The sequence below is a fragment of the Sander lucioperca genome, chromosome 3 (genome assembly GCF_008315115.2).
Source record: "Sander lucioperca isolate FBNREF2018 chromosome 3, SLUC_FBN_1.2, whole genome shotgun sequence".
Lineage (NCBI taxonomy): Eukaryota > Metazoa > Chordata > Actinopteri > Perciformes > Percidae > Sander > Sander lucioperca.
The window spans coordinates 6,646,676-6,658,868 of NC_050175.1; the positions used below are offsets into that span (position 1 = coordinate 6,646,676).

General features: G+C 38.4%; 1 protein-coding gene across 3 annotated transcripts; it reads right to left on the reverse strand.

The window, feature by feature from the left end:
- Nucleotides 1-542: 542 nt before the first annotated feature.
- Nucleotides 543-10,612, reverse strand: LOC116067341 (high choriolytic enzyme 1-like). 3 transcript variants are annotated; one of them, XM_031323769.1, is made up of 10 exons: nucleotides 10,575-10,612; nucleotides 10,380-10,464; nucleotides 10,076-10,097; nucleotides 9,484-9,519; nucleotides 9,436-9,450; nucleotides 8,855-8,986; nucleotides 7,791-7,908; nucleotides 4,422-4,600; nucleotides 2,533-2,614; nucleotides 543-1,014 (listed from the first exon to the last, which is right to left on the reverse strand). In XM_031323769.1, the coding sequence occupies exons 2-10, from the start codon at nucleotides 10,431-10,433 to the stop codon at nucleotides 882-884; spliced, it is 771 nt and encodes a 256-aa protein (XP_031179629.1). In that variant the 5' UTR covers nucleotides 10,434-10,464; nucleotides 10,575-10,612; the 3' UTR covers nucleotides 543-881. The 3 variants fall into 3 exon arrangements, with proteins under 3 accessions (XP_031179629.1, XP_031179627.1, XP_031179628.1); XM_031323767.2 differs by having other exon boundaries at nucleotides 9,436-9,519; nucleotides 10,575-10,611; XM_031323768.2 differs by lacking the exon at nucleotides 10,575-10,612 and having other exon boundaries at nucleotides 9,436-9,519; nucleotides 10,380-10,483.
- Nucleotides 10,613-12,193: the final 1,581 nt, after the last annotated feature.

The following is a 12,193-nucleotide window of genomic DNA, read 5'->3' on the forward strand; positions in this document are numbered from 1 at the left end:
CTAGATGAGGAAATCTCTAAATTCCTTGCAATAAATGTTGAGAAAGATTTTTCTTAAACTGTTGGACTATATGCTTACACAGTTGTTCACAAAGTGGTGAACCTCGCACCATCCTTGCTTGTTAACGACTGAGCCTTTTGGGGATGCTCCTTTTATATCCAATCGTGACACTCACCTGTTTCCAATTAACCTGTTTTTTGAGCATTCCTCAACTTTCCCAGTCTCTTGTTGCCCCTAGCTTTGATAACCGCTTTGTACACTGCTTCCTCTTTATTCACTCTCTAGCTCAATTCACCACTGTTCCTCTCTCTCTCTCTCTCTCTCTCTCTCTCTCTCTCTGGCCAATAAGCTAGGGAGGAGGGGTGGTGTATTTAGAAACAGGAAAGTAATTCTCACTATATATTGTACCTTTAAAAAAAAACAAAAAACAAAATGTGATATAAGATGGATACTATGTGGTAATATGCACCTGCTTCTTTGTACAACTACAACATGTAGTGGCAATTCTTGTTTAAATAAACACTTTTAGGCAACCCTTGTCATTTTGTAAGTTTATTCAATCATCTGCAGATGGAAAACAATAACCAAATAATAAAGTTTATATTTTAAAACCATTAAAGAAGTGAGTAAATGATTTAAATCAAATCACAAATAGTTAAAAAATCCATTTATCCCCCAACATTTTCTTCCATCAGTTCTTCTGGGAGATTTAGGAAGTTTTCTGGAGAAAAAAAAGAGATTCTGATTAATATCTCAAATACTTAGTATTTTAGTATTTCAAATCATTTTCCTTTGTTGTGTCATTACATGATAACCTGATCAGTAGTGAAATGTGTGAAAAGTGTTTTATGTTTTTAATTTGAAAGAATATTGTTAATTTTCTACTTACAGCATTTGTAAAGCTTGTTGACGCGGGCGACGTCATTGACACTTATCTGTGGGGCGTTTCCAAACACAAGGTTAGGATTCCCCTTAGCGGTGATGGTTGGCAAGCCGTTCTTGGAGAAGGAGTATCTTGAGAAGCACAGAACACAATATGTTTAGTATATAGACACATACAAACACACACACACACACAGGCTCCGAATTAAAGTTGTATTGCGTAGTTTGTTAGCTCTTTTGAATTTTCATTCCTTTGAAAATAATATGACTTAATAGAGAGCAACCTAATATATGATATAAATACACTATACAAAGTGGTGGAATGTAACAAAGTACATTTACTCAAGTACTGTATTTAATAAAAATGTTGAGGTACTTTACTTGACTACTTCCATTTAATGCAACGTTATACTTCTACTTTATTTTGGAGGCAAATATTGTACTTTTTACTCCACTACATGTATTTGCTAAATGAAGTTATTAGTTGCTCTGCAGATTCAGATTATAAATACAAAATATAAATCAACTAGTAAAGTATTATGTATTATTACAGATTAAACTACACAGCAGCATTTACAGTAGTTAAAAAGAGCTACATTAAAGTGATGAAGACATTAATTCCAATAATTATAATCCAATAATATCATGTACCTATATGAATTTAAAATGGGCATGCTTGTGATTTTGAATGGTTTTTACTTTTACACTGTAATATTGCTTCTTTTACTTAAAGTGGACATATTATGCTTTTCCGTATTTTCTGTCATATGTACAATGTTCAAATAAAGAGGTAAACGTATTTTAGAGAAATCCCCGCGAGGTAAAATGTTCAGATTTCCAACTGTTCTGAACGCTCCGATTTAAACAGTTATTTCTACTCTGCTGAGTGTTATGCAACTCTAAGCTGGCCTTCTATAATTGGTCATCTGCTCCAGGTAGGCCGGACTGGAGTGTTGTTTTTTTTAAGCTGCTGTGGTGTTAAATTGTTGCATGTAACTACATGCTAACGCCAGTAAAATATATATTACCTCTAAATACAATTATGAACCTGAAAATGAGCATAATATGAGCACTTTAAAAGCCTTTATCTGCGATTTTTGACTTTAGAAAGTGCTGCTATATTCTATTAGTGTCCACTGCTAACTATAGTAGCTACATGGCTAACAGCAGTAAAAAATGTCATCTGGGCTGCCAATGTTGTTAAATTCTCCCCAATTCCGGGTTGCATTCCTGCTGAAACATGACTGATTGGATAGTGTTTGGTTCAGAAGCCTTTATCTGCGTTTTTTGATGGTAGAAAGTGCTGCTTCATTCCACTACAATCTAACATTAGCATACTGCTAACTATTAAGTAGCTTCATGCTAACGCAACATAGCTGTAATCTTGGTAGCCAATTCTGGTCATTTCTCCCCAAATTCCGGGCACTTTGCTGCTGGGACATGTCCAGTTGTGTAGTATTTTATTAGAAGCCTTTATTGGTGATATTTCACGGTACAAAGTCCTGCTATATACTCCGTTGCCGTAGCTCTAGCTCTGGCTTTTTTTTTTTAACATTAAAGCATGTAAACATGTTCTACTACAAACACAAAATGCTAATTTTATCCTGAGTTATGCTGAGTTCACATTCGAATACATTCGAAAACACTCACTTGCTGTACTGCATGACAGAGTTGAAGTCGTAGGGAGTACCCAAGTTGTTAGTTGCCACCTTCACGAAGTTTGATACAAATCCTGCACAGGAGGAGAGAACAGAACAAAATATTGAAGCATTTGCCCCTGCTAGCTAGAGAGTAAAGCTTAGATCGGGCCCAAAAAATCAAGCCCGACCTTACCCGAGCCTGTGCACGTTGTGTCCGAGCCCGGCCCGGCCCGACACATTAACTGTAATTATGAGCCCGAGCCTGATTTCAACCCGACAATTTTTTGGACTACAGAAATCTGTTTAGAATTATCATAATGAATAATGCAACAAGGACGAAGCATGTAAACTGCGTTGTTTGTTTATTCAGAATGGAATGGATCCGAATGAAGAAACGTAAAAAAATATAACCTCGACCTTAACTCCCTCAGCCGAATAGTGTGGGTAACAGATCAAGGCAGCAACATAATCAAAGCCCTGGAAACATATAGGAGACTTTCTTGTCTCGATCACCTAATTAATAGCCTACTGTCCTCCGCCACGGTCTGGATGCCGACACACTGGCCGTCAACGCGCCGGATATAGAAGAGACCATAACTGCTGCTAAAGGACTCGTGAGATATCTGCAACAATCTGGCCTGGTTGTGCAATTATCGAAGACAGTGCTACAGATGGGGGAGACACGATTTAGCACAGTTTACCTCACACTCAAGTCAGTGCAGGACATATACCCAGAGCTACGGGAGAAGCTGGAGAGGCATAGCTTTCTCCCCACCCAATTAGGCTAATAAAGTAATGATTAAAAAAATACAAATGCTTGATCAAGGGCCCGGCCCGGCCCGGCCCGGCCCGAGGATAGTGGGGGGAAATATCGGCCTGACCCGACCCTCAAGTTCGGGCTCGGGCAGAGAATCTAAACTCTACGAGACAGCAGTCTGTAGATCTCTTGGTTTATTTAAACCACATTGGTCATGTGGGGTCATGCATGAAACATAAGATGTTTTGATGGCGCTGTCTGACTGCAGAAACTTTTCCAGGGACCAATTAGCATTTGTTAGCATGTTAGTCTTGTATTGCCAGACTTATCTCCACAGCGCTTAGGAGTAAGGTCCGGCTCCACCCAGATACACACTGGGATAGGAGGAAAAAACGCTCTGGGTTGTTTGCAGTTCTTTAAACCAATCGCAAGCGTCGGGAGGTGCTGAGCTCTAGTCGCTCTAGTCTTGGGAAGGAACTTGTTTTGATGGAACATTTCTGTCCCACAAAAGAAAACAGCAAATAAAAAATTAAATGAAGTTAACTGCTTACATAATACAGTAACATGAGCTATTTAAATTAGCTGGATACATGGTTAAACCTAATTTGTTCCTACCAGTGTATCGCCGTGTGTACTTCGTCCACAACAATCCCACCAATCGGTCCTAAAACGTCCCAGTTAGAGAGTAAATGCGTAAACATATTCTTTACCATCATTCCCCGAAAGAACCAAGCTGGCCTGCCTTGTTACACAATCGAAATTTTCTTCAACACTTGCCGTTTTAAGTGGATAGCTATCTAGCTGGAGATTTGTTGTTGTTTCCCAAACGAGCAGAGTTTGAGAACGGCAACACACAGAGAGCAGAAGGTGAGGGACATCACAGGCAATTATCCTGAAAACGTACTTCCCTTGAACCAGACTATTAGCATGTTAACATACTAAACTGACATGGTGAACATATTAGACATTATACCTGCTAAACATCAGCTAATTAGAAATCGCCATCGCAAGAATGTTAGCATGTAGCTCAAAGCAAATGCTTTGCCTAACAGCCTCACAGAGCTGCTAGCACGGCTGTAGACACAATCTTGTTACTTTCCTTATGTGTGACTCTTTGATCAAGATGGTATAAGGGAGCTGACCTGGCTGAATGTTCGCGGTGAGGATGGAGACGTAAGAGTCTCTGTCGGAGCGGACATGCTCGTGATGGAAGCCCAGAGCGTGGAGAACTTCGTGCTGCACCGTGTTCGTGTACAGGCAACCCTTTCTCAACAGGGAGACCGGCTGTACGCCTCCCTGACGGCCCACGTAGGACCAACACCTGACACAAAAAACACACACACACACACACACACACACACACACACACACACACACACACACATCATCATCATCATCATCATCATCATCATCATCATCAGCTGCTCCTCTCTCTTGTGGGGTTCCCCAGGGCTCAATTCTTGGCCCCATTCTGTTTTCTTTATATATGCTGCCTTTAGGGGCTATTATAGGAAAGCATAACCTGTCATTTCATTGTTATGCAGATGATTTGCAAATCTATTTGCCTATGAAAGCAAATGACAGTGTCGCACTAAACTCCCTTCTTAGCTGTATCACTGAAATTAAGCTGTGGCTTTCAGAAAACTTTCTTAATTTGAATGAAGATAAAACGGAGTGTATTATTTTCAGTACTTCAGGCACGCAAAATGGTCCAGCTTTGAGTTTGGGAGCTCTAGCATCTTACACTAGGTCAGTTGTCAAAAACTTGGGGGTTACTTTTGATTGCAGCATGAAATTTGACAAGCAGATCAGTAATGTTGTTAGAATGAGCTTTTTCCAGCTTCGTCTCCTGGCTAAAGTTAAGCCTTTCCTCAACAGGCACGATCTAGAAAAGGCTATTCATGCCTTTATTAGTTCTAGGTTGGATTATTGTAATGCTCTTTATGTTGGTCTAAATCAGACCTCCATCTCACGTCTTCAACTTGTGCAAAATGCAGCTGCTCGCTTTTTAACAAACACATCTAGACGTGCACATATCACTCCTGTTCTCTACACCCTTCATTGGCTCCCTGTGCGTTTTAGAATCGATGGTGGGGTGACCAGGCTTTTGCAGTCGCTGCCCCGAGACTCTGGAAGAAGTTACCCCCTAATATTCGCACTATTACAGATGTAGCTCTTTTTAGGTCCAAACTTAAAACTTATCTGTTTAGTCTGGCTTTTAATACGTAGCAGTGGTGTGACAATTTCATTCTTCTGTTTCTTTGTAACTATATCTGAGTTTACTGTTTTCTATGTTCTCTCTATTGTATGATATGTGTTTTTATTCTTGGTTTTGATGTTAAGCACTTTGGATACCTGCTGGTTGCTGTAAAGTGCTATATAAATAAAGTTTGATTGATTTGATTGATTGATTGACACACACACACACACACACACACACACACACAGTTATATCACAGTATAAAATATAGGTGTATTTGATGCATTCCTCGCCCCTCTTGTGTTGTGTTGGGGAATCTTCAATCAAAGTGAACTATCGAAATTGATCGGGGGGGTCCTGTAGGCCAGTGGTTAAAGGCATCATCCATGTTTCTAATTCTGTTCACCAAAGGGACATTTCCCCTTCTAACTTCTCAGATGGACTAATTTAAAGAACTATATGAGGCCAAAAAAGGTCAAATTATGTATTTTTTCACAAAAATTCAAAGATTGTTGCAATGTCCAAAAAATTAAAACTGTTTTTTTCTTCTTTTATATTAGCCTCAGGGTATTTTACTGCAGAGCACTTTTACTTTTTATATTTCACATTTTTCTGATAATACTTTTACTTAGATACATAGGATAAGGTTTGACTGCAGAAGCTTTAATTGTAATGGAGTATTTTTACATTTTTGTACTGGTACTTTTATTTAAATAAAGGATCACAGTCATATTGTAAACACTGACCTAATGCAAGATGATTACGGTGGCCGACAGGGGCAAACGCCCTGCAACTTAACAAAACACATGCAAATAGACAACAAGCACAAGCAAATTAAGAAAACATCCTCATTAATTTGACAACACATGCGCAGCATTTAGCAAACATGCTGCAAATACAGACAACACAACCAAATACATAAACGCGCTACAAAAACAAAATGCAAAATGAAAAGCACACAAACCCCGAAAACAAATGAAAAATGAAAAATGCTGCACCCTGTTTATACAACGGAATGCAAGGTTATGTTAAGAGAGAATTGATCATTTGTTTTCCTAATTTTGTAATTAGAAGTGTTCTACTTTTCAGTAACATACAGTATATGGGCTAACTAGCAAGCTCTTGTAGAAGTCAGTCTCTAATACGGTAGCTATGTTGCTCTTTTATAATATTGTAAAAGACTAGGGCCAAACGTAAAAATGAATATGCGCATTTGTTTTTTTTTTTTCAGTTGCTGTGCACTTGCCCCTGTCGGCCACCGTAGATGATGGCCAAACATACAGGTGATCAGAAAATGGGAGCAGATGTAGAAAGTAACAAATGCATTTTCATGGTGTGTGTGTGTGTGTGTGTGTGTGCGTGTGTGTGTGTGTGTGTGTGAAACCCAGTTTCTTGTTCCAAAATCCAATATTAGGTTGGGTTTTGGTATCTCTGTAGCATGTATTTATCTAAATATGTCTTGGGGGAAAAAATCACACTGCTGTCTGGGCTGTGGGAAACACACACACAAGCTGCTAATAGTAGCCTTATTTTGGAGGAGCTCTGGTCAGATTTCCTCTGTAAAAGTCTTCCTTTCCCCAAATCTCAGTGAATCTCAGTGTGGGCCCCGTGGTGCAGCAGTTAAAGTTAGTGGCTGTCAGGTAACCTAACTGCTTAAGCTTACATAGAAAATGCTAGCGGTTGGCCTGTTTGGTAGCTGAAAAGTGTGATCTATAAAATCAGTGTTGATTCAAGCATCAGTGTTCCTTGAATTGCTTAATTAGCTTCTATTGTATTGGTGCTCTTTTCCAGGGCATATACTACTCTCAGCTTTATTGTAGCTTTTGGGAAGGGTTATGGTTATTGTATTTAGCAGACACTTTTTACAATAGTTAAAATTAACAGTAAACTGTTTTTAAAGTTGCTAAGCCAATATTAAGCAAATTAGTAATAATACCAATGATGGCAATACAATATCAAATATCAATAATAAAAAATACCATAAATATACAATAAGTACTCATAACTCGGAGAATGCATGAATGATTTAAGGGTAAGATCAACAGATAAGTCTTGAGACCCCTCTTGAAGGATCCAAAACGATCACATGAACGCAGAACACTAGGCAACTCATATCATAGAATGCACGCATATTTTAAGAGGACTGTCTGCAGGGAATGTGTCTGACCAATCACGGTGGGTGTGGGCCGCCTAGGCCAAAAATGCCAGGGCCAATTTTTTGTCCCAGTCCAGCCCTGCTTGTGATGTGTGTGTTTGTGTGTTTGTATGTGTGTGTGTTTGTGTGTGTGTGTGTGTGTGTGTGTGTGCCTACCCAGTTCCAGAGAAGAAGCTGAGGTAATCCCGCTGCGTAGTACGCCAGACGAAGCGAATGCAGGTGGATTGATGGAAGGTCAACAGGCTATTAATGATGATGTTGCGCTCTGCGATGGCTGCAGAGACAAAGAACAGGCTGCTAAGAAACAGTTCATGCATTTCCTTCAAGCATAGATTGATTTGTTGACTTTATTGATTCACAATCTCACCTCTTATCCTCTTATCTTAGCTGGCAAACATAGAACTTGGTTGTAACACAGGCAATTAGTAAAATGTGTGTCTAAAGTTATAAATCATTCATCCTCTTCACTATTTTTATGCTGGCAACTGAGTATATAAACATCACTGAAAACATGTGGACAGCATTTCAGAGATCTAGTACCAGGTAACTTCAGTTGCTATGACTCTTTCAACACCACAGACAGAGGTAAATCCCCACCACCATTCACCACGTAGGTCTAAATGATCTCGGCAAACATCTTTGAGCTATGCGAAGACAAGAAAGTTCATTTTTGTTGTCTCTTCTCTCCTGTATTACAAAAACTACAACTTGTACACATGACCACATGTACAGCTTGTTGCAGGATCAGGAACAAGGTTAACCCTGATTTGGCCCGCTCACTGACATCATTAACAGTTGTTGCAGCAGCAGTGGTTGTGACACACAGATCATGGAGGCAATGGAGGTACTTTGAAACCCTTAGTGTCTCATTTTTAGACTCATAATTCAATCAAATCTGAACACGCAGACATGAAACATATTTCCAGATTCAGTCTGATTTAGACTTCTTCATAGAATACCTTAATAATGTATTAATGTAATATGCAAATATAAAATAAGAAAGTTATTAAGACACTTTTCTTACATTAATAGATGAATGTTGATCTGCAGTAAAAACTAACTGGTTGCCAGGTTTGAATGACATGATGAGTAAAAACCCACACTTGCTTAAATACTTTTCCTATGAGTTTTTACATAGCTCATATTTACATATAACTCATAATCTCTTTTTCCCTACAGTGAAACTTTGGTAGCTCTTAAACAAAGTCACTGCAGCTTACAGTATTCGGGGCCGATGGTGATGGGCATGTAGACGTAACTTCCAGTTTTGGGCCACAAGCAGCCTTTGGTCACACAGGGGTCGGCATTCTTCTTTGTATTTGGTGCAATGTCGCCGTGGATCAGGGGTGTTTCTGCAGAACAACAAATAAACAGACACCTAAATGAATATTCAAACCAGGAATCTAGAGTTTTACATGAGCAATGGGCACGGACCAATGAGCTAGGCTGCAACTAATAATTTGTCCTTAATTTCTTCTATAAAAGTAATAAAATATAATAAAAAAAACCTACAAGTTTTGAAACTTAAAGGTTTTGTCTGACCACCAGTAGAAAATCCAAAGATACTTGATTTACGCTTTGTGTATAAGGAAGAAAAATCACAAATCCTCACACTTGACAATCTGAGGCCAGCAAATGTTTGGAATGAATCTTTGTTAAATGACTCAAACGATTAATTTATCATGTTGACAACTCATTTTCTGTTTCTCGACTAACAGATTCATTATCTCAGCTCTACATCAAGTCTCATTGTGTTGCCATCATGTATTTAAAGTTAGATTTTATAAAAATTCTGTCTTACTTATGCCAGCATTAGCTTTCTCAATGATTTGAGAGACGTCAGCATTAACTTTCTCGATGATTTGAGAGACGTCCATCGAGTTGTCTGGAAACAGAGAAAACAGATGACACCAGAAACAATGAGCAGCAGTTTAACTTGTAAATTATTCACATCCAGGGATTTAAATTGACACCCGCCAACCAGCCAAATGCCGGTAAAAATTAACTTTGGCAGGTTACATTGTAAAGTTACGAGCCAAGTTGGCCGGTAATGAAAGCAGCCAACAACACTGCGTCTGTTTGAATCGGCCGGCTGCAGAAATGTTGCCAGATTGGTCTGGTTTTGTGTGTGTTTGGCTTGGAAACGCAATCTTTATCTTGCAGTACTGCTCGTAGTACTAATCCTACATTTCCCAACGACACCATGTCGTGATGTGTCGTACAACCATTGGCTACGTGTCTAGCGTGCGGTATCGATGAAATTAAGTAATTAAGTTATTAAAATTAGTTGAAATTAGTAAAAAATTGGCTAGTGGAAAATCTGATTGGCTGCTAAATTTAAAAATTTACTAGCCATGTTGGCTGGTGATTGAAAAAGGGAATTTAAAGCCCTGTTCTCATCAGATGTGAACTGTGAGGGGAAAAAAAGAAATTCAACTCACTTGTTGGAGCTCCTGTTGCACCCTGCAACACAAAGGCACACCGTTGCACATTTTTAAATCATGTTTTCTACTGTTTTATGATCAGTTTCTGTCAAGTAAAAACTGGAGTCACATTTTTTTTTTCAATGTATATAAATGAAAGCATTACATCCTCTTTTATGAATTGCAACAATTCTCTTCCATCTTAAAAGGCTCATAAAATCCTTTACAAACCAACTGAATTATGTCAAAATTGCCCCAAATCCGTTACATAATTCTTTTTGGAGAGTCTTTTTAATCTCACTGTTGAAAGAGTCAGACTTACCGGAGGATAGACCATCAACGAGAGGAGGAGGACGACAGAGATCACTGGAGTCATGATGGTGGTCCTCTTCAGTTAAACTGCAAATCTGAAATTAAAGTCAAAATCTAAACAGTGTTTGGTGATTAAGGAATAAGTTTGTGCTAAATACAATAAGGTAAGAACAAAAGGAGGAATAAGGAGATCCGTGGAGTTTACCTGTGTTAGCTGGACTCTGATGGATGCAGCAGGTGTTCAGCTCCTGGCCCTTTATAGGCAACTATCACTGGGTGTGTCCGAGGATTCTCAACTGTCTGTTATGCTCAGATGTCATTTAAATATTTATGTCAAGGAAGTATTCAACTCACATTGATTTTCCAGGAAGGAAATTATACCAATACCACACAACAGGAACAAGTATGCACCACGCACAAAAATTGCCCCTATGGGCGTTTCTCATTCTTTGTTATACCTTTCGATTATTATAACTGATGCATTAATAAATGAGCAGCATTTAAATGTGGAAGTTTGTCAAGGCAAAGCTGTTGGGTTGTAATCAATAAGAGAACATTATATTTGATAAGCTTTTCCTAATCTTAATTTGTAAAGTAACGAAAGCGCCAGATGGGTGTATTTTGGTTTATAAAAGTACAAGTTTTTAGTTTGAACATTACATCTCTTGTCTATGTAGTGTTTTCAATTAAATATAGGTTTAAAAGGATTTGCAAATCATTGTACTCTGTTTTTAATTATGTTTTACACAATGTCCCAACTTCATTGGAATTGGGGTTTGTACCAGTCAAGCTTACAGTAAATGTCAGTTTCAAGGATGAGTATGTTAACGTGACAAAAGTAACGTCATGGCATATTTCTGTCGGATGGAGAAGGAGTTGGCTGACTTGTTATGATTTTATATAAGACACACGAGAATGTCTTCCTGGTAAACCAGTCTGGAGGGGTTTTATTTACTGTATGTTGGGTAATCTTTAAAGATTGTGTTTAGTAGAATGTGACTTTGCTTTCTCAAAGTTTGGACTCCCACAGACCCAACTGCGTGTGCAACTGCATGTTTAAAAATAATATTATTTTCCTGTTAAATGTTTTTTTTTAATTTTTTAAGTATCGAAAAGCTTTCGTTTTGCCACAAACTTCACATTAGATAGAAATGACATGAAATGAAATATTGACCATAAAGCATAGGAATTAGCAAAAGATAAAACAGAAAAAGTAAATATTTATATGTGATATATCTTTAGTTTGCCAAAAACTAAGTCACCGATAAATCTACAAAACATTAACCTACCTCCCTAAACTGTTTAAAACCTCCAATAACAGTCATTTAAAAATAGACTTATTTGTGATTTAGGAGGTGTAGTGCTGCGTAAATGTATTCAGTTTGAGCTGTTTATTTGGGGTCTCCTCTCCAAACAGAGCAGTAGTGTTAAAGAGATTTAAGTAATGAAGTTAAACTTTAAAGAAATAGTTTCCAAATTTTGGAAAACATGCTCACCGGCTCTCCTGCTGACAGTTATCTAAAAGCTATGTCTGTTCTCTATCGTATCGAGACTATCTCTCCACAGAGTTACATATTTCAGAGCCACTGGCGCAGTTGACGTTGATATTTCTTCAAGACACACCACTATGTGGCCCAAGCCTGGGCATGAAAGTGATAGGACTCCCTAAATTTTCCAGGGGAAGTGAACTCCAACAACGTTGGTTTTTCAGATCGATGTGGCACAGAAGGACCTATGTGATTTATATTAAACTACTGTACAGTTAAAGCATTTCATCTGCTATCCATTTCCTATTTTCTTTCATCCAAAATTAAATCATTTGGG

Coding starts and splice junctions, on each gene's coding strand:
- LOC116067341 (XM_031323767.2), bottom strand. CDS start 10,433: ATGACTCCAGTGATCTCTGTCGTCCTCCTCCTCTCGTTGATGGTCTAT. Junction 10,098..10,379: donor CGTTGATGGTCTATCCTCCG/GTAAGTCTGACT, acceptor TTTGTGTTGCAG/GGTGCAACAGGAGCTCCAAC. Junction 7,909..8,854: donor CACCATCGGCCCCGAATACT/GTAAGCTGCAGT, acceptor TTGTCTCTGCAG/CCATCGCAGAGCGCAACATC.